Genomic DNA, 21,807 nt, shown 5'->3' on the forward strand with positions numbered 1-21,807 from the left:
GGAATTTAAGCCACGCCCCTTCTTTCTGAGGGCTCGGGTTGGCCGGCGCTGCATAGACCAAGGCGGAGTCAAAAGACAGAAACCCTGCCCCTCTTCCGCCGGGAGGCGCTAGGGCTCGGGAGAGGCAGGACCTCCCTGATTAGACCGAGTGTCAAGATGGGCAGTCTGGGATGGCGGGAAAAGGAGGAAAGAGGCTAAAAGAGCGGCACTTGATTGGTCAGAAAGAGGAGGCGTGGTGTACCATTTAAAGAGATGAAGCCCCGGCGCTCCCCCAAGTGGAATGGGAGTGCCTGTGGTATGACGTCATGCGGAGCCGCACCGCCAATTACTCCGTTTTAGAGGGACTTGGGGTTGAGGGGTTGTGGAGGATGAGGATTTACTTCCACTCCGTTCGGACGGTTTGGCAGGATTTGTCTGGAATTCCTACATGTTCGTTTGTCAGCTTTCCGTAGTTTTTATATTCTAAGCACGTTTCTTATTCTTCGGGGTTTCCGTGGCTGTCCTTACAAAACACCCCATGTGGAATGAAAGGTTCTGTCTATGCGGTCTTCAGCCCTCTACTTTGTGCAGTGTAACGACAGACGCTACAGAAAAACTGGAGAATACGAGAATTAGAGTTAGGATTCTCCAGCCTTCAGGGAAGAGCGAGAGAGACAGAGAGAAAACGGTGTGTACAGGAAGTGAGGCTTTATTTCTTATTAGTAATCTCCAAGATTTAGTTATCTTTATCATAGAGGGCAAATTAAACTGGCTCCCAAACGGTGGGGGCGGGAGTGGGGAGAGGAGATGCCTCGGCTACAGTGGAATTGATTACATTTCCCATGATTTCCCTGACCCTGAGGAACTGAAGAGTAATGAGACAATTCTGTTTCTTATTTGCCTGAGTTGGAAGGAAAGTTCGGAATACAGTCACATGTAGAACTAATGCAATTCCATGTTGTATAGTGTACGTGTAGGAAGGGAAAAGCGCAGGGTACATTGATGATGACTACTGTTACTAGTTAACTGGACTTAGAAACTAGACTAATTGGAAGCTCAGGAGGGAAGAATTGGTCATAAAATGATTATCTTTTAATGCAGTATGTGTGGAGCTTGTTGTGTTATTGTTTGAAGCAACAGGAAAAGTAGGGTTGATTGGTGGGGAGAGACTAGATCTGCAGCAGATAAATATTATCTGGCTCTGCAGGGCATAGATTCTATCAGACTGTTTCATCAACTCTGTTTAACCCCCTTAATCTTAAATTTTCTGACTTCCCCTTCTCTACTTCCCTGAGGCTAAACAGTATCTAGAGTGCTTCATTCAGTGTGCAGAACTGTAAGGAACAACTTTCTGCCTTTTACATCTTCCGTGTTCTCAGAGGTAAGGCAGGTAGGAAGGAGCTCATGGAATCTGGAAGAGGTAAGAGTGACCTGCTCACTATGCAGAATACAGCAGGAAAATGGATGAGCCTCCTTGGAGGGAAATCTCTCTGTAAACTGAATTTTGCCAAGCACTAGAGTAGGAGGAGCAGGTCACTTAGGCTGGGGGGTGAGAGGGTGACCTATGGAGTTTCTTTCCAAGCTTCTCTGCTTTCTCACCCCATCTAGATCATCAGACCCTTCTACCAAAGACAGTCTATGGAAGATGAAAGCTAATCCTCAGGAAGGTCTCTTCCCAGCTGAGGCCCAGGAGGCATAGGAGCTGCAGCTGCAATGCAGGCACCAGAACAAGTAAACAGGGTGGGTCCCTGCCAGTAGACAATTCTGCAGCCCAGGTGCCACCTGGTGGTGATAAGCAGTAACTCTGTAACAGGAGAAAGCATGGCCATTTGTTCGAGGAAGTGTCTAAGTGAGAATACCCAAACTTCCTGGATTTGCAATCTGCATTTAATATGTAAACTTCATTAACATCCTCAGGGAGGGAGAGGATTAGATGTGGTAACCTAGTCCTTGCCCTCTCTCCAAGATGGAAGGGGCAACAGGATTTGAGGTAATTTCCTCTATTATTCCTCAAAAGTTACTGCAAAGTCGGTCTATCATTAGAACTTTTTTATGCCAAGTCTGGAGTCTGCCTGAATGCCTGGCTCCATTCCTTAGTAGTTGCAGAACCCTGGGCAGCTTACTCTCATTAAGCCTTTCTCCTCTGCAAACTGGGTTGTATAACAGTACCCATTGTGTCAAAGAGAAATTGCATGTAAAGTGCCTAGCACAGTGCCTTGGCTTATATTATTAAGTACTCAGTAAATGTTAGCTATTATTCTAGAACTCCCTATTTATTTCCTATGCGGCAAGACAGGACCTTTTCTCCATTGGAGAGCCTTCAAATATTTGAAGACATCTATTAGGTTTCCCCTCAGTCTCGTCAGGTTTTTTTTTTCTATCCCCACTGATTTATCAATGGGCCTCTTTGAAAATTACACTTAGAACACACAATCCTTTAAGAGTGGTTTCACTCAAAAAGACGTGGTAGAACTGTTATATTTACAATGTATTACTATGGTTCTCTTACCCTTTTGGAGCTCCTCAGAAGGTGCTTAGAACATAGCAGGCTCTTAGTATTTATGGATTGACATACTATAGGACTAAGAGTTTAATTTTTTTGTAACCAATTGAAGTCCTGTGTTGTTTTCATGTGAATTATTGCTAATGTAGTTCTCTGCAGTTCTTTCTCAGATAGGCTCAAGCAATTTTTTAGGGAGAGGGTCAATCGAAATTGATCCAAACTGACCTCTTGGGTTAATTCAGTCAATCCAAGTTACAGCACTTTCAGGTTTACTTGGTATTTCCGTGTGTTAATGTTGGTAACAGGGCTTTTCATATTTTTATATAAATTTTTTAAATAAAACACAGCCCTTGAGTGTATCACTAGAGACCAGAAGTTTCTCTAACAAAATGTGCTAATCAACATTTACTACACAAAGATGTTGAGTTTTGACTCTGCCAAACTCTACCATTAACTGACCCATAATTATTCTCTTATCTGCAATGACTTAGCAGATGAGGAAGAGCAAAGCAGCCCTGCCATCTGGGGACAGGCCTGGCAATGCTGGGCTTCGGGTTGTTAAGGGCTGACCTGGGCTCACAGCTAGGAAATGATGTTCTCCTACTGGACACAATCTCATGAAACACCAACATCACACAATGGCACTCAGTGACTGTGATGAAGTGAGGCAAAAAAACCAAGATCACACTTCACAATTTTGTTTAAACACAAAACAAGGTCGGTGTGCAAGTCATGAAATAGCAAACATCCCCTTCTCCCAACTAATGGGTGACTGCTGCTTTATTACCAATTTCAGCTTCACTCTAGTCTGCTCTTTTCCTAGTTAAGATACCCAATCACAGAACTATCCCTGCTTCCCTGACAGCACCCAGTGGAACCAAGCCCCACTTCCTTGAACCTTCCCCCAAATCACTTAACCATAGTCCCAAGTCCTAAAAGTCCTTTCTAATGTCCCTTTGCTAGGCATGGGTCCCATGGCACACTCTCCATAACTGCAGTGAGCATTAAACCCAATTTGTTTGACTACAGGTGTATTCCTGGCAGTCTTTGGCTGGCATATGTTAATCAAGAAGATACAATGTTTACAGTTTCCCAAATCTACCTCTTTAGAGATACTTGGCAAAAAGAAAATAGTCAGGATTTGGCTGGGATGAACTCATGTTGGTATCTATCATCACATTTGTCTCTAAATACTCATAAACCATCTCTTTTAATAATCCAGAACTGTGCCAGAAAAATCAACATTAAGCTTATCAATGTGTGGTTTCTAGAGTCCACACACAATATCTCAGTATTTGACCACTTCTAGTCTTTAGGCCTTTTCTTTTTTTTTTTTGTGACCAGCCTTGACTGAGCACACCATCTCCAACCCCAGGTGTAACCTGAGTGATCAACCAGACAAAACAAGAGGTAGCAGCAGATATGATGGGGGAAGCACAACTCAGAACCACGTTCTGTATCCCAAATCCACTGTCTCATCAGACTAGATACCTGAGTTGTTTCCCCTACATCAACTACGAGCTGAGGAGGAACTGAGGTTTGGCTACTGGGGTCCCTGGCCTTATGGACTCTTAATTGGATTTAAAACCTCTGTGGTTCCATATGGAGGCAAAGGGAAGAAATGAACCCTGAGGTTTGTGTCCCCAGGAGAACTTTCCTTTTCCCAGCACCTCCCAAGCCTTGAAGGCTTAAGGCATTGGTAACTGAGGAAGGGATGGGGTAAGAGGGGCATTAACTGTCATCAACCACTCAGAGAGCAACTGCCACCTGCCCTGCTGTTTGAATAAGGGATCTGTCAATACATATCCCATTCCCATTTCCCAGCACATCCACCCCTCCTTAGTACCTGCCCCCCTAAATGACCCCAGGAGCCCTGGTTACTAAGGTATCCTGGGAATAGTATCATGCAGATAGAAACCAGCAACAGATGGGACTATTTTTAAACTAGACTAGGTGGCTCCAATGCTTTTACCCCACAAAGCGCTGTTTAATTTTGCTCTGGGTCCCTACCCTTCACCTGGCCTCTGCCCAACCTTATCCAAGCTGTGTGAGGGTGGGGTCTTTATCCCATTTTGGCATGAGATATATTTACTGCTCTCATCTTCCACACAGTTTATCTAAGCAAGTTTTCACTGCCTCCATTTGTTAAAAATAATTCTTTTTTTATTTCTTTGGAAAGTGGTGGGCCCTGCCCTATGGATTTCCAAGCCAAGCCAAGGTAATGAATGCTCCCCTAGTCTTCGGACTGGAGTACTATGGTCCCCACCTTCCCTTGGGCCCAGGAACAGTTTCCTGTATTCTCCAACTCAACTAGACCCCCAATTGTCTGAAGGCTCCTATTAGGCCTTCTCTCCTGGCCACCCACTTCCCAATCTCTCCTGGCTTTCCCTCTGGGCAGGGTTTTTTTTTTTTTCCTTCCAAAGCCAGTGCTGGAACCTGTGCTATGCAGAAGAGAGGACAAGACAAGGGATGTCCCCATCTTCCCATCAGGGTACATACGGCCCCTCAGTCAGTCCTTCCTCTCTGCTGGCTTCAGTCTGCACTCCTATGAAAGCCCCCTCTGTGAGGCTTGAAGGAAGATGGACAAGAGGACCCTCATAAAAGGGAGGTGAGAGAAAACAGACCAGCCCAACCCTTTCTCAGAAGCAAACTCCTTGTAGTCTCTTGTCCTAGTTCTTGAGTGAGCCCTTCAGACAGGGCCTGGGAGGGCTAGGCGAGTGGGTAAGGGCCCCTCGACCCCAGCCCTGGGAGGCTATACCAGGGGAGTGTCCATTAGCCCCATCAGTGTGGCATGGCTGTGATACGCATGCTCTGGGAAGCGATGGGGTAAGTCACCATGGGAGTGGTGGTGTGGCTCATTGTGATTCCTGCCAAGGGTTGGGCCATCGATACAGCCACTGGGGCCACAGGAGCCACAGATACAGCCACAGGAGCCATGGAGACAGGTGGGGGTGCCATTCCCTGGGCAATTGTTTGAGCCAGAGCAGCTGACAATGGCGTGATCTCTGGGTTCAAGTGTGGGGGTGGGGGTGGTGGAGCAGCAGGAGGTGCAGCATTAGTTGGGGGAGCAGCTGGAGCTCCAGTGGGGGCCACCAGTTCTTGCTGGGATACAGGGCGAGGCTGTAGAGCCTGGCTGCTGAGAGTAGTGTGAGTCTGGGCAATGCCATGGTTAAAAGTGGCAACAGTGCCCACAGTGGGGGCCAGAGTCTGCTCAGTTGCTGGTGCAGTAGAGCTCAGGGTCATGACCTTGGCCTGATTGCGGAACTGGGCATTTTGTTCCAACAGTACCTCATTGGTGGCCAGCAGGTTGCTGACCTGCTTCTTAAGCTCCTCCACCCGCTTCCTGAGCATGGCATTCTCCTCCTCCAGCAGTCTGCACTCCACCCCTCGGGGTGGAGCCAAGCTATATTCATAGGATTCAAAATGGGGGCCATCTGGGGGGCAGCATCCACCTCGCCGGCGCTTGGGGCCTGGCTCATGGTCCTCAAAGCCCCTGTCAGGGAGGTCATAGATATCATAGAGGTCGTGACGTCGTCCTGGGGGGACTGGGCCTGTTGCACCACCACCACCAGTGCCTCCTCCACCTCGAGCATCAAACTCAAAATCGCGCTGCAGGTGGCGAAACTTGCACTTGGCTCCTCTCTGGCAGTCACCCTTGAGAAAGTCACGGCAGATAGGGACCTCCTCTTTGCCATTCGGCAAGTCAGCTGGTGAAAGGCCCAGGCCGGCTGCCACTTTCTGCCTCAGCCGAGGGGGAAGCTCTCCTGTCTTCTTATAACCATCTTCATCCTCCTTGGAGCCATGGATGAATCGGCAGTTTGGGCGGCTACACTCCTTGTTCTGGAAGTCATGGCAGAAGATGAACTCATTTTTGCTCACCCCCAAGTTGGATACCTCACTCATGTCTGGATGACGATAGCGGCAACGCTTGCCTCGCTTGCATACATTCCTCAAGAAGTCTCTACAGATGGCATCTGAGCTGGCCCCGCCACTGCCTGCCCCTGCCCCACTGGTCTCCTCGCTGCCACCTCCTCCAGGGCCTCCACCGCTGTTCCCGGTGCCGTTGGCATAGCTGTCCCGGTCAGGCATTCTGGTCCCCCCCAACTCAGGGCTTTCTTCCTCTTCTTGCCACCCTTGGTGACCGCTAGGAAAGAGAAGAACTGTGTCAAACAGGTGTCTTCCAGAGAGGCCACACTCTTCTCAGCTACAGAGCAGGCAGTCCAGCAAGAGGCAGGCCAGACAGGCAATGGCTTTGGAGATGGAAAATCTAAGGGATGAGAATTCTGGCTGGATTGGCTGGCTTGTCAGAAGTCCCTCCCAGGCCCTCGTGCACCTGGTTGGGTCAGAATGATTCACACTAGCCTGACTAATGGAGGAGGGAGCTGGGGTGAAGCCACTTCATCTCACTAATGATGACAGGCCAAGGAAGGGGCAAGGAGAAAACAGTGTTGGGTTTTATTTCCCCTTCTGAGCTGACCTTATTAAAGTTGAGAAAGTGAAATTAAAACTGCTGTCTCAGTGTCTCAGTAGGTTAGGAGGAGATTGGGAAGTGGCCAAGATGGGCTGGTGAGCTTACTAGGGCTGTGGATAATGGGACACTGCAGACAAAACTTCCCTTAACCCCTCTTCCGTGGGATCTCAGGTGAGGGCACTCTAGACCCCAGGAAATCCTAAGTAAAGAGACTGGTGTCACCAGCTTGATGGCAGTTCCTAAACCTATCATTTTTTAGTATTCTCTCCCAGCTCACCTCTGCTGTCAACACCAGTGTGGTCAGCTCCCTCCACTCCATTTCGGGGAGAGGGGGGAGTTCTACAGCTGGGATCTCCACTTATACACCCCCAAAGGACAAAAACATTTGTAGTAAGGTCAAGGTGGGAGGAAGGAGTTAATTTCACAGGAACAAGTGACCGTTCTTTTCCCATTCTACAGCCCCCTCCTATTCCCCATTAGAAGATACCACTGACATCAAACCACACCATTCCTCACCCCATAAAGATCCTCTTTATTTATAGGCTCTATAAAAGCTTTTTAAGTCTCCTCTTTCCCAAGAGAGCTCTGGAATGTCAGTCCACTGCCCTGGTTCTAGCCCTCCCCTCTCCCCACCCCCAAGAAGACTGGGAGTCCCTGCCACCACGTGTTTGACCTCATAAGCCTTTCCTAAGCAGTGACCAGGCTCCCCCTGCTGTTCATATAGGAAAACTTCATATTGCTTCCCCTAGAGTATAAGGAAATCTTTCCTGGTTTCTTTGGTCTTCATTTCCCCCCAAGCACCTTCCCTACTGGCTTGAATTTGCCTTCAGAGGTCCCTAAAATGAACCAACCAGATGAGAGACCAGAGTTACAGAAGAATCTGTAAAAGGAGAAGGATCCTTTTCCTCCAAAGGCATGTAGTCCCCAAATAGAAACAATCAAGAAAGAAGAGTAGTAAAAAAGAAGATACAAACTTTTACTTAAAGGGAAAAATAAATACCATCTATCTAAGCTTGAACCATGCTGCAACTCCCACCAGAGGCAGATAATCAGCTTTGATACTCCTCCCCACCCAATTCTTCCGGGATTGTTCGATACCTGAGGTAGCTCAGGTGAAGTCCGGGGCTCCTGTGGGTCTCCACCTCCACATCACTGCTGGGTTCTGAACAGGAAAAAACAAACAGAGTCTTGGTGGGAGAAGGGTAGGAACAGAGGACTATGTTTGTTACAATAAAGAAGTCTGACAAAATGGCAAGAGCTCTGGGCACTTCCAAGATTCCCTCTGAGTTCAAACTGAATTTCACCTATCAAAGGGAACTGTCGGCAAGAAAAGTAAGAATATAGAACTAATCTGGGAGCCTAGGAGGATGGGTTGGAAAACCAGCCCTGAGTGAACAAAGGGGGAGGGGTACTCTGCCTCAAGATGAAGGAAGATGTGGGGATCAGAGCCCGGCCTAGGGTTGAGGCTAGTTAACTCCGAATGCGGAGTCGTGCAAGAGCAGCGACTGACAGGGCAATGGGATGGCTGAGTAGACTTGGGGGCGGTGATTATGACGCTTCTCAACACCCCAGAGTTTGGAAAAGAAGTCCTAAGAGTTTTATGCAGCAAGTCTTCCAGCTTGCTAGGTTCTGTGCAGTGCGACCCGCGCTCAGCCGTGGACCAGGCGAAAAGGACACTAAGGGAGCACAAGTGAAGCGGAAAGGGGGGACTCCAGGTGACATCAAGCTGCGGGGATGGGCAGGGCTGTGACGTCACGGAGCTGGCGTTTGCTCGCGAAGCAGGGTCAGTCAGAAAAAGGGCTCGGCCCTGGGGCATGAGAAAGAACCAGCTCGGTCCTGGGGGGCCTTGTGTAGCCCAGCCGAGCCCAGCTGCTGGGCCGGCCCCGACTCCTCCCCTCCGGGCGCGGCCTCCACCTAAGTCTCCCGCCTCCCTCACCTGCCGCCGCCGCCGTAGTTGCTGCTGCCGCCTGCCGGTCCTCTAGCTTCGACAAAGAGCCGCCTACCCTATTGCCCTTCCGCTTCCTGCGGAAGAAATGACGCTCTAGCCACCAGACCCGGAACTACTCTATGGTGTGCGAAGTACTAGTGCGACTAGCCGCAGGAAGTTCCCAGCAAGCTTTGGGTGTCACCATAGCAACCGAACGCAACAGCACAGTAGCGCCTCAAAAGCGGAACTTAGTAACTTAGGCTTAGGTAAGAGTTCGGGCAGCAGTGCCGTTTGCCCCTAACTTGGCCGCGAACCGCCTTCAAACCTATCCCCTCGCTTATACTACACCCTTTCTGGGAAGTTAAGGGCCACCCAGCATCTACCGACTCCAAGGGCTTGGGGACCAAATGTCGGCCAGGAACGGGAGTCACACCCCGGGCTGTAGCCTATGTAGCGCGCTCGACGCTCTACAGCGTGGGTGTTCAAGAGGCCCTACTTACTGCACTGACAGAAAATCCCCAGCCAATAAAAACCACGTAACAGACAAAACCATTTTTTTCTTCAGCTAAGACAGCAGAAGAGAAGATTTATTGTATACGTTGTTACATTCAGCCACACATGAAAACAGAATTAGTCCCGAAAGTCACAGGTCCAGAGCAACGGACCAAAAGGGACTTCTGATATGAACAAGGCGAGTCTCTCAAAGGTGGTCGTTGCGATCAGATGGCGATGGATGTTCTAGATCCACTGAATCAAGCTCTAGAAAGTAGGCATGCAGTCCAACAATTGGTACCAGCGTCCCTGGCCTCTGGCTTTCCTTATTTCTGCTCCTGTGGCTCCATGGGTGCACAAGCTAGCGGTTTACTTGGACCTCTGCCTCATCTTTCTTCTTTTACGCTTCAGCCTGAAAAGCAGACACGGGAATACATCTCCTGCCCACAAACCCGAGTTCAGTCTTTCCCTCCCATCTTAAATGTGCATCTAATTAATACATGGGGTGGCAAAACGGACAAGTACTTCAGTTCTACTATCCTGCGTTCAATCCCCGACTATGCAAGTCAATGCTTATAACATTTTCACCTCAAGTTCTTTCAGATTTCTAAACCAAACGTTCCAAGTTTTGTCCAAGGCACGCTACATTTCCCTCTTCCTGTGTTGGCCGGTCAAGTCTCAACATACCTGCGCATTCGCTTCTTCCTCCACTGCAACCCATCACAGCCAGAGGCAGAGAATAAAACAAGAGATTAGTTTTAATAAGAGATCTGGGCAGAGATGTGAAGGGCATTATTTAGAACCTGGCAGGTTCTTGACCAACTATGTAGGTATAGTCACAGTAAACCCAGCAATAATTTGGACTCCCACCCTCACCCGCCAAAATAGATATGAATCCCGCGTGCGCTCTTCTACTCCCGCCCTTTGTGCCCACAGTACTTACCCACCTCTTTTGCTTCTCCCCAAATTAGCCTTCCTCTTCCACTAGCTCTTGGGCACCCTTGAGAACCCAGCGGCTCGGGAACCATGGCGGACTTCCCTTGCCTAGTTGTCCCCCGCCCCCCCATCACTAATCTCTACTGCCTCAGCTTACTGCCAAGGACTGCTTACCTTAGCTCTCATGGCGGAGAGGTTTCTACAGGTAAAGAGAAAAAAGCTACAGTTAGTTTCGTGTAATGATGGCAAGTGCAGAGATCAGATGTTAATGGATTGAGCACAGAATACAAACACAAACAGCCCCAACACTCACCCAAGAAGATGGCGCTAAGGCGGAGAGAGCGCCAGAGGCCCGCCTACAGCTATTTAACAGGGAGCTGTGTCGTCATTTCCGTTATCTCACTTTTCCCTCCAGGGGCGGGGCTGCCTAAGAAGAGTAACAATGGCATTCAGCTCGTCTCAGGTGGCAGATTGATTGAATTAGGAGTTCTCTGGGAAGACGTTTTGAATTTGAGTTACAAAATCCCCCTCCCCTCAGTTTTATTATGAAGATATTGTGTTGTTTCAGCGTGAGCACATATTTCCAATGTGGGTCCGAGAGGTGCCGACAAGCAAACGATAGCGACTTCCGCTTTCCCTCTCGCTGCTTCATGGGAGTTGCAGTTTCCTGGCTGCACCCTCCATTTTACTATGGTTACCTGCGGTCTATACAAAAATTCCTAATTTGTTTTACTGGTTTATTTTTAAATTGCTGCAGGGAGATTCTATCTCGTAACTTACGAAGGGTTAATATTCCAGAACGTGTAAGTGGGGAGTTGAGAAAGCCGTCATACTACGAAGAGAGCTTTGTTACTTAGATGAACGCTTTTTCTCTCTCAGCTATAGTCTTTCCCCCCACGATACATGAGGCTGAATGCCACAAGATTTCTGGCTCAGTACATCTTGTTCGAAAAATACTTCAGGGCGCCTGAGTGGCTCAGTCGGTTAAATGTCCGACTTCGGCTCAAGTCATGATCTCTCAGTCTGTGAGTTCGAGTCCGCGACCGGGTCTGTGCTGACAGCTCAGAGCTTGGAGCCTGCTTTGGATTCCGTGTCCTCCCTCTCTCTGCCCCGGCCCCACTCATGCTCTGTCTCTCTCTCAAAAATAAATAAATAAACATTAAAAAAAGAAAAATACTTCAGTGATTCTGCCTCTACTTAGGAGTTAAGATCAAACCAATGTACATACAGGAAGCAAGATCAACTGTCTTCTGTAGACTGAGAATATTTGGTGTTAAGATCGATCTTCCCAGTCTCATGGTATGGTCAGGTCAGAAGCACCCAGAAAAGATGCTTGTAGATTTGGCTACGGGAAACTTGAGCTAGGAAGGATGAAAAAGAACAGTTTACCATAGACTTCACCTTACTTTAATAAGAGACTGTAAGGCTTTTCGTGACAATCCTTTTTTCATGGTTTTTTTATACAGCAACATTTCACTTTTTTTAACTCTGGAAAAAACGTACTTACGGCCCTCAGGGTGCCTGGATGTCTCAGTCAGTTAGGCATATTACTCTTGATCTAGGCTCAGGTAATGATCTCAAGATTCACGAGATCAGTACTGCTGAGGGGCTCTGCTCCTACAGTGTGGAGCCTGCTTGGGATTTTCTCTCAGCCCTCCTACTCGCTCTCTCAAAATCAACTTTAAAAATTAAAACTTCTAGGGCCCTCTTCCCAAGTGATTAAGTAGTTCTAGTATTATCAGAATATAACAAGCTTTTGAAGTAAACTCCAGCAACATTTTACCAAGTCCACTAGGATCAGGATTTCACCTGTTGATTGCCCCTAACAGTAGACTCTTGAAAAACGCACTTTTGAACTGCATCGGTACTCACACGTGTTTTATTTAAATATACACACAATGCTGTAAATGTATTTCTCTTCCTCAGCATTTTCTTAACATCGTCTTTCTCTTATTGTAATAAGAGTATACAATGCATATAACATAATGTATTAACCAGCTGTTATCCTAAGGCTTCTGGGCCTAATAATACTAAAGGCATTCTTCCTGGTTTCCTGAATCAAGACAAACACTTGAATATGGTGTTTTATTTTTTGCAGTACACATTAATTGTCCTGAACAAATTGTCAGCAACAAGGGGTAAGTTTTTACTCAAAAAAAACTTTGAAAACTTTCATAAAAAATGTACTGTCCCAACCCACAGTATTTCTTTAGAACGGCAGAATATGGCAACATCGAAAACTAGTTCCAAATGACCATCAACTGACATCTTTATCAAATAAGCACAGCACACAAAGGCACATGATTATGAGCAAATCCAAATTTATTTTAACGCCATGTCATTTTCAACATGTTTAAAAACCTCATAAGTTAGCGGGAGCCCTAGTTCCCTGGGACAGCATGCTAGAGGTACCGAATTTCATCACCTTCCTCTCCAAACCCCTAGCAATTCATCCAATCCAAGTCCACAGCTTCAGAAAGCCAGGAGTTGTCTCTTCAGTCAGTCTGCTCCTCTGGTTCCTGGTCTTTCTTTCAGGGAGGGAAGTCAAAATATTTCAAACAGGGAACAAAACCACAGTTGAGCTTCCAGCTCAGGTGTCTAAGATGAAACAGGGGAATGCCCCCCCCATCGACTCCAAAGAAATGGACAAGGTGGAGATGGATTACTTCTTTACAGCTTTGTGAAGACAAAAAAAAGTCCTGCAGAACAAAAACGACTAAAGAGATTTACAAATGAGGATCCATTTGACAGATGAGAATCTCTTGGTAAATGCAGGCTCCAGCTCCTAAAAATGAGAGGGGCCTGACCAGTCTGGATCAGAAAGAAATCTGCCACACGTGAATAAAAACAATCTGAATATAGCTCCTCTTTATTTTGAGGCCTGATAAAATACCTGGGGAGAATGGGAAAAGAGAGGAACAAGCCCCAACAGATGGGAAAATGCTGACACCAGAGTGATATAAAAAAATTTCAGCTGAGTTTTTAGTGGTGGCGGCTACTTTAGCCTTCTCCCTGTTCTGTTGTAGGGTCATAAACCTTGACCAAAGCAGAGAGTAGTAGAAAAAGGCTAGAAAGAGGGGCTTGAAGACGATGAATTTTGACTCCTGATTTTATTATTCAATTTCTCTTTTCTATTTAAAGTAGTCTTCGGTGGCTGGGAAGCCTGGCCTCCCAAGACCAGAGTCAGTTGGAGCTGGTTGTTGTTGGACAGGGAGTGGGGTAGGGACAGGGATGGGGGCAGGGAGATCCTGCTCTGCTGGCGGTCCTGGGTGGAGAAGACGAACTGCACTTCACAGAGCCTGGGGTGTGGTGGGAAAGGGATGAGGCAGGAGCGGCAAGCTGGGGAGATGGGACCCACCTCAGTCCCCAGCTTCATTCTCTTCTAATGTTTCCCCACTGGTGGCATTTTCTGCAGTCTTGGAGGCCTATATTCGTGGAAAAGAGAGGAAGACTTGTCAGTTTCCAACTACCTGGGGTAGTATCCAGGGTACCAAGGACAAAAATATCCTAATGCTCTAGGTCAAGGCTGAGGAAAGGGAAAGTAAGGATATACAGATACATATATGCCCACCACAACACCCAGGAAGGTGGACTCAAGAGGGATCAAGTTCACCCTGCCAGAGACGGATAATCATACCTTCTTTTTTTTCTTTTTCTGGGTTTTCCGACTTGCAGAACTCTGGAGGAGGGCCTGGAAAATAGGAGGAGGAAGGAAAACAAATTTTGAGGAATGCTGAGGAAACACAAAATGTCTCTCTCAGTATCCCGGCCCTTTGCAGGACTTTGCTGATACCTCCTCCTCACTCCCAGGACACATGCAATGTGTTCACCCCTTTCCGTCACACACTGACCTTTAGCTCTGCATCCTGGACCTCCATCTCAGACTTGTAAAGGTCAGGCTCAAAGGGACCACTGGTTATCCGCATGGGGCCATTGGGCATGAGCAGGACTGTAAATTTAAACTGGGCAACAAATTCACCTATGGAAGAAAGGAAGTGTTTTGATAAAATGTCCCCTCGTCATACTCCTTTTCTGTAAGCTAGAGCGGAGGACTGTAATCAGGGGCTCCAAAGTGAAACTCTCTTCTTAGGACTCACCCTCCTTCTCATAGAGAACATTAAATGGCTGCAGCAGTTCGTGTTTGGCACATTCCACCACACCCATGCGGGCCTTCTTCTCATCTTCAAATGCTCTGGGTGGTGGAAGACAAATTCAAGCATCCTTAACTCCCTATCAAGTAACATTTTCCTCAAGTTTTTAAATGTGTGTGGTCTAGGGAGTCAGACTGGTTCCAAGCACTGTTCTTGCTAAGTGCAGTAGTAGTACCTTAAAGTAAATGGCATGGCATCAAAACGCCTTTCGACCTCACTGAAGAAGGCACGTGAAGTTTTCATTTTCAGCCCATACTGTTTAGAAGGGTCTCGTTTGTAAATGGTGGTTCTCTGTCCTGCATCCTTGGCCTAAAAGAGTAAAAAGTTAGGTCACATTTGGGCTGGTGCTCTTAGAACACACCCTCAGTCACTCCTCTGTGCTAGCTCTGGTAAACTCTCCTCACCTTGCCCTCTCCTGAGCTGACAAGAACATCCACAGCATATACTTCGTGTACCTCAAATTCAGCCTTTTCATGGTCCTTCCTAAAAGGAATAGAAAGGGAACCATAAAAACAATGAGTAGTTCCTGGAGTCTGAAGTAAAAGAAGACAGACAAGAGTAAGCTGGGAGCATGAAGAAAATGTTCGTGACTAGACTCAGAGGGTGGAAAGCGAAGGGTGGAACTGGCACCTACTTCTGCTGGTCTGTGGGATTCTGGATAATGGTTTTCTCTCCATCGATGACATGCTGCTTCAACTGATGTGACAGCATACCTGAGGACAGGACAAAGCCATCTAGAATCCCAAAAGGTTCCCAAATCCACCCACCTAAGTAGGTTGATGAGGCAGGCAGTGAGGGAAAAGTGCCTATGAAAACTCAGGGGAGAAAAGGTTTTGGCTTACACTGTGCTAGAGTCAGAATGGATCTTCGAAGGAGCAAAATCCTTAATTCTACTAAACCACTCAGACCCTCAACCCTGTTATCTGAGGTCTCACCTTCTATTGGTGTGCAATTAAATGAGTGGGCAACTTTGTTCCAGGCTTCTGTCACTTGTGTGTTCTAGAAGTACAAGATCAAATAACAGGTGAGATATATAAAGGGGCCAATAAGCTCTCCACCATGAGAATGAAAAATATAAAAAACTGATAGTCCCAATACCCTCCATCAAGAGCAACGACTCTCATTGGTTTTTCATTTCAAGTTATTATCCCTACAACTTAAAAACACCTTATGTTTGCATATCATTTTACAAAGTGCTTTCACAAAGATGGTGTAATTAGACAATTCTGAAAGGTGAATACAGCAGATCTATACCCCATATCCTGATTTAAAACATGAAGAAACTGAGGCACAGAAAGGTTAAGATTTTCCCAGGCTTAAGCCAGTTAACTTGAAGAAACTGGGATAAACCCAGGTTTTCTAGTGATGAATCCAGTGTTTATTCCACAATATTTGTTGAGAGGGAACAGCAAACTCTGATTTTCCCCTTCTTACCTTTCAAACATGACCTGACCCCCACCTAAGCTACAGTTCTTTTTTTCTTTTAATTTTTTTTTTTTTTTAATCTTTATTTTTGAGAGAGAGAGTGTGAGCAGGGGAGGAGCAGAGACAGAGGGAGACACAGAATCTGAAACAGGCTCCAGGCCCCAAGCTGCCAGCACAGAGCCCAACGCGGGGCTTGAACCCACGAACCATGAGATCATGACCTGAGCCAAAGTCAGACCCTCAACCGACTGAGCCACCCAGGTGCCCCTAAGCTACAGTTCTTACACAAAATGAAAAATAAGTAATCATAACTAATATTATTAAGCCATATGCTAGGTACTGTACATGGATCATTTCAATTGTTACAACAACCCTATGATAATAAGTGACAATTTCATTTTTCCTATTTTGTGGATTAGGAAATTTGAACTCAAAAAAGTTATTTTTAAACAGTAAGCATTGGCGATAGGGCAAGAATCCAGAAATTCCTGATGTATGTCATAACTATATAATAGCCAGTATACACCACCACCTTCCAGTGAAGATAACACAATTCTAAGTATATAAATAATCAACACACAAAGTAGTAAGAGCCAACACAAGTGCTTACTATGTGCCAGGCACTGTTCAAAATGCTTCATAACAACTGTATGAAGTAGGTATCGTTATAAGCAAATCAAGACAGAGGTTTAAGTTAAAATGACGCAAACGAGTAACAATGGTGAAGTACAAACTAATTAAAAGAAGAATAAGAGAGAACAGAAATGAAAAACAGCAAAAGCAAAAAAAAAAAAAAAAAAAAAAAAAAAAGGCAAGCTTTAAGTATTGAACAGGGTCCTAGAGACTGAAGTGTGAGAAAAAAATGTCTCCATGCATAGCCTAAGATGTTAAATTATAGTAATTCACGATAGTTTATGATCCCTGGGCTTTCTAATATTGTCTTGCAAAAGCACAAAACTAACTTTTAGCCTCTCTCTGCCACCAGTTTACTGGTACTACTGTGATTTCTGTTATAAGCTTTTAAAATTGGGTTTTTGGGGGCACTTGCCTGGCTCAATTGGAAGGGCAAGTGACTTTTGATCTTGGGGTTGTGAGTTTGAGCCCTACGTTTGGTGTAGGGATTAATTAAACAAAGAATTAAAAAAAAACAGTTCTTAAAAAAAAGTTGTTTTTTTTTTACATTTGTGTTTTACTCTAAGTGATATCCCTCAAATTATTTTAGGAAAAGATGTACATCCAAAACACGAATAAGAGAGGATCTCTATAGGCTCCATGAGGAAAGGACCATATATCCCCAAACACCTGCATGTGAACTTATCTATGATAGTCTCTCAGAGTTAGTTGTGATCTCATAGCTTATGAGTTCAAGCCCCACAGGGGGCTCACTGCTGTCTGTGCTGAGTCTGCTTTGGCGCTTGTGCAGATCCTTTGTCCCCCTTTTTGTCTCCCCCTCCTCCATCCCAACATGCACTCTCTCACTAAATAAATAAACATTTATATAAACAAGTTTATTTATTTTTGAGGGTGGGGGAGGGGAGAGAGAGACAGAGGATCTGAAGCAGGTCCTGCACTGTCAGCGTAGAGCCCAAAGCAGGGCTTGAACTGATGAACTGTGAAAATCTGACTGAGCTAAAGTCAGACACTTAATGAACTGAGCCACCCAGGTGCCCCAATACAACGAATTTTAAAGAGCTGTATGTTTTAGGGGCACCTGGCTGCCTCACTTAGTAGAGCATGTAACTCTTGACCTCACGGGCTTTTTTTGAGCCCACTTTGGGGCTTTAAAAAGAAAGGGACGGGGGTGCCCTGGGTGGCTCAGTGGCATCTCACTCTTTGTTTCAGCTCAGGTCATGATCTCATGGTTCATGAGTTTGAGCCCCATGTTGGCCTCCTTGCTCACAGTGCAGTTTGCTTGGAGTTCTCTCTCCTTCTTTCTCTGCCCCTACCCGACTGGTGCTCACTGTCTCTCAAAATAAATAAAATTAAAAGAAAAAAAGCTATTTTATAAGGGGGCTGTAGGAGAAGGGGACAGTTCAATACAGAATAGCTATAAATGGCTAATGCTTCTTACGTTCTATCAGGGTTTGGAACTGGACTAAACAGCTTACCTGGTTTCCAGGTTTGACCAGGCGCAGGGCAGCTTCAGCACAAAGGTGAGCTGCCTTAATGACATCTGCTTTCCGCCCTGTTACTTGGGTCCCCTGTAGATAAGGAAATGTAATCAGTACTCCCTGGAAAATCACTCTAACTGAGCTGGTCACTATGCAAGGCCAGCCAACACTTTTCTCCTTTTATTTCTCTAGGGACACTCTCAAACTGTATATGGTGGTAAGGGGTGGGAATAAGAAGCAGCAGCGTACCCTCCCCACAAGTGGAAAAAAATTCAAAGCAGACCACCTACCTGAGCTACATCAACCACAAAAGTGTGAGCCACATTAGCGATGAAGCCATCCACATGGACCCCAAGGTCACTAAAAGGCAAGAGGAGAGCACAGCATTAGCAACTAGCACTATGCAAATGCTTAGGAAAAAGACAAGTGCTCTAAAATGGCTTAAGCTTACATTTTTACCAAGTCACCTTCCTTGAGAATATAGTCCTGGTCGCTCTTCAAAGGGGAGAAGTGACATACACAGTTATTTACTGAAATGCTGGTGGGAAAGGCAATACCTGTAAAGAGACAATCATCAGCCTTACTACCCTGCTGTCTCTCTCTCTCTGTCTCTTTTGGAGCCCTGCTGCCCCTCGGAAAAATGGAAGGATTTTCTTCAGGGTCTTGCCTGTTTAATCAGTTTGGATTGGGTAGGAAACTGCTTGTATCCCACCTGCCATTTCAAATTTCCAAATATCTCAACCAGAGCTTGGGTGGGGGTTACATCATTACAATAAAACAAACAGGACTGAGTAAGGGTCAAACTTGGGAAATTAGTGGGGGGATTGATTTTTTACCTTTCTTCATTTCTTTTTCTTTCTTGAAAATTTTCCCTGTCTCTTCCATAATCATGGCATCACCTTTCTCACACAGGCTCAGTACGGACACACCTGAGCAGGATGCTTCCACCAAAGACCGAAGTACCCCTGGGGACAGAATCCCACCATGTCAGCCCTGTATGTGTTGTCTAAGTTACCACCCAAACAATACCTAGAAGTTAGCGTTTGTAATATTCCTTAGTGCCATTGCCCAAGGCTGAAAGAGGGAACAAGTTTGTCTCTTGGAATATACCTACTTACAATCACTAAATTTCTACCTTCCTTTTCCTAAAATAAAAAAGCCACACACCCTTCTCTCCCTATAGAATGTGACAACTGGGTAAACACCATCTGTCTCCCTAGTGAAGGGAGACTTTCCAAAGATATCAGTGGCGTGGTAGGACAGTTACAAACTTCAAGGGGGTTCTCACCTCAGCAAGGTGACCAACACACATGCAAAGCAGACTGGAAATTTATAGGCGTCAGGAACAACAGGAAGATAGACACAGAATTGCTGACTCGAAGCTGATGCATTGTTAAATGCTACCTTCTTCCCTTCTCAGACACCCCAATTAGATGTTAGTAATCTCAATCTGTGTAAAAGTATTTCCTCATCAACCGGTGTATAAACCAAAGGGACTTAATCTAAAGTTCCTGAGCTTCAAAGGCTCATGTCTTACAGCTTGTAGCACATCTCAAAGAGGTGTAAGACCTGAGTTTCAAACTAGTATCTGGGATCACAAGTGCCTCAGAAGTTATAAGTTGCAAGGGAAAAAAATTTTTTGATTCAAATCACTAATACTAAAAAGCACTCCAAATAAGGCACTATATATTAAATGTTCATTATGTTATAAAGCATTGTTCTGTTCACTGGATGCCCTCACCATGGCCTATCCTGAACTTCAGATTTGATTTTTGTGATCCAAGTCTTTGGAAGCATGAAAAACTCAGGTTTTCAGCCATAGGAGCAAAGGGATCCTAAATACCTATCTTTATTGTCAAAACCATTTAAAAGCCCAAACACAAGCATTTTCTGTTCCCCTAACTGGGTTTTAAAGTGAAAAGGTAAATTGCAAAGAGAGAAAAAGGAAAGTGTGACATCTGCCAAGCTTGGCAGGCAGCTGCTGAGAAAGTCCCAGCACAGTGGTAATAATGATGACTTCTGAGATCCTAAAATCAGCCCCCCACCCTCTTTTCAGTACCATTCACAAGACTGCCTAGCTGGGGTGAGAACCTCAAAACACTCCTAGCGTTATCAAGTCCCTGAGATCAAATCTGACGGCTAAGGCTATCTGCACAGATTGTTGGTAGCAATAACTTCAAGAAAAGCCAGATATTATCCCCAAGAGTTGCGTTAGGAGCTCCAGGGGTGTCCTCCGACGATCCCTGAGCTGGCCCAAGAGGAGAAGGGGGCCCCACCAGCGAAGGAGTTGAAGTAAAAAACGAAAGACTCCAGCAAAGCACGTGGTAGGGAAGCTGGTGTCAGGGACTGTAGCAGAGGAAGGGAGCCGGCGATCCGCATGGGAACCCGGCAACACGTGCCGGCTGGGCTCTTGATGCCGGGGAGCCAAAACAAAATAGAGGGGCGCTTCCGTCGCCAACAGCTGGGCGCTTCCTTTTCGAGGTGGCCTCGCCGCTGGCAGAATAAGAGGCAGGGATCCGGACCGAAGGGTGAGGGGCAGAAGATGCGCCTTGCCTCTTGACTAACGGCCTAAGGTCGGAGCCGGCTGGGGGCCCTGCTCTGCGCTCTTCCCGGTCAGGGCCCCACACCTCCACAGACTCCAGCCCAGGCCCAGCGGCTCAGGTCCCAGGCGCGACACGGAGTCTTCCCACCACGCCACCCACGGTGGACCGGCGCGGGGCCTTCAGCTGCTGACTCCGCATGACCCCACCGCTCCAACCCCTCCGGGGCCAGCCCAGCACCGTCCCCTTTGCCTCCCCCTCTCAGCCTCGATCTCCGGACCCCCAAGGCCCGCACTCACGGTTGGCGATGTCGCCCCCCATCTTATACTTGGTCACGACCAGGTCCTCGGCGATAGTTTGCTCCTGCTGCTCGTCCTCGCCCGACATCTTCCCACTACCACCACCACCACTGCAGCCTCGTTCCTCCTGAGCCGCCGCCTCTGTCTTCCTTCCCAGCCGCAGGCTGTGCCTACAGCCCCTTCGATCCGCGAGGAAAGCGCGAGCGAAAGCGCGAGCTAGCCAGGGAGCGGGCGGGCGAGCGAGAGCGAGAAGCTGCAAGCGCGCGGGCTGAAGCGCAAGGCACGCTGGGACAACGAGTCCTTTCTACAGGCCGCCTCTAGTCGACTTTGTGGACTCTTGAACTACAATTCCCAGTTCGCCTTTCGCGCTCTTAAGCCAGGCCCTGGGGCCTTGCCCTCCAAGGGCCTCGCACGCCGGAATCGCCAAGCACTCTGGGAAGGGTCAGGCTCCGGCGGGAAGGCGGAGCAGTTGGTGAGCTTCATGGGAAGCGTGGTCTCTCCCGGAAAAACCACATCCACCAGGAGCACGGAGCGAGAACCCCTAATAGAGAGGGGCGGGCTAAGGGAGAAGAGGCGGAGCTACAGCGGGGCTGGGTGGAGCAGGGTGGAACCCAGGCGAGGAGGGAGTGGCTACATTAAGGGCAGGGAGGCTGGGTGCGCCCTTCCTCGGATCCCTGGAGCGGCTGGCGGGACCGGCTCAGCCGGTCCAATCATCCTCCGGTGCTGGGAGAACGGGGAGGGGCAAGAACTATGGAACTCCTATGGAAGGAGACCAAGAGTACAAGGAGTAGGGGCTAACTGGGCAGCTATAGTCCGGAGGCCAGACTCCCACTGAAGATGGCACCATTGCTCCAACAGTAGGCTTTGATGGCAACACTTTGAGGGAAGTGTTGATACAGACTTTTTCAAGAGAATGAGAGTTCTGAAACATATGGGAGTTTTAGTGTTCCATCTCTTGAGAGACCACATCTAT

General features: G+C 47.1%; 2 protein-coding genes and 1 long non-coding RNA gene across 6 annotated transcripts; all 3 read right to left on the minus strand.

Moving 5' to 3' along the window:
• Positions 1-3,164: 3,164 nt before the first annotated feature.
• Positions 3,165-8,970, minus strand: ZC3H10 (zinc finger CCCH-type containing 10). Of its 2 annotated transcripts, none has more exons than XM_058742407.1 (3): positions 8,890-8,970; positions 8,052-8,115; positions 3,165-6,626 (listed from the first exon to the last, which is right to left on the minus strand). In XM_058742407.1, the coding sequence occupies exon 3, from the start codon at positions 6,569-6,571 to the stop codon at positions 5,264-5,266; it is 1,308 nt and encodes a 435-aa protein (XP_058598390.1). In that variant the 5' UTR covers positions 6,572-6,626; positions 8,052-8,115; positions 8,890-8,970; the 3' UTR covers positions 3,165-5,263. The 2 variants fall into 2 exon arrangements, with proteins under 2 accessions (XP_058598390.1, XP_058598391.1); XM_058742408.1 differs by lacking the exon at positions 8,890-8,970 and adding an exon at positions 8,464-8,888.
• A 593-nt stretch (positions 8,971-9,563) lies between these two features.
• LOC131519401 (uncharacterized) lies at positions 9,564-10,685 on the minus strand. Of its 3 annotated transcripts, XR_009265612.1 has the most exons (4): positions 10,622-10,685; positions 10,483-10,507; positions 10,060-10,082; positions 9,564-9,784 (listed from the first exon to the last, which is right to left on the minus strand). It is a non-coding gene; the product is annotated as an uncharacterized LOC131519401 (long non-coding RNA). The 3 variants fall into 3 exon arrangements; XR_009265611.1 differs by lacking the exon at positions 10,622-10,685 and having other exon boundaries at positions 10,483-10,615; XR_009265613.1 differs by lacking the exons at positions 10,483-10,507; positions 10,622-10,685 and adding an exon at positions 10,316-10,337.
• Positions 10,686-12,612: 1,927 nt separating this feature from the next.
• Positions 12,613-21,306, minus strand: PA2G4 (proliferation-associated 2G4). Its single transcript, XM_058742409.1, has 13 exons — positions 20,835-21,306; positions 18,832-18,960; positions 18,447-18,552; positions 18,286-18,355; positions 17,993-18,085; positions 15,395-15,458; positions 15,094-15,172; positions 14,864-14,942; positions 14,635-14,768; positions 14,406-14,500; positions 14,160-14,287; positions 13,946-13,999; positions 12,613-13,733 (listed from the first exon to the last, which is right to left on the minus strand). Exons 1-13 carry the CDS (start codon positions 20,920-20,922, stop codon positions 13,668-13,670), a joined length of 1,185 nt encoding a protein of 394 aa, XP_058598392.1. The 5' UTR covers positions 20,923-21,306; the 3' UTR covers positions 12,613-13,667.
• Between the last annotated feature and the right edge of the window lie 501 nt (positions 21,307-21,807).

Source organism: Neofelis nebulosa, chromosome 8, assembly GCF_028018385.1.
Source record: "Neofelis nebulosa isolate mNeoNeb1 chromosome 8, mNeoNeb1.pri, whole genome shotgun sequence".
In the NCBI taxonomy this organism is placed as follows: Eukaryota; Metazoa; Chordata; class Mammalia; order Carnivora; family Felidae; genus Neofelis; species Neofelis nebulosa.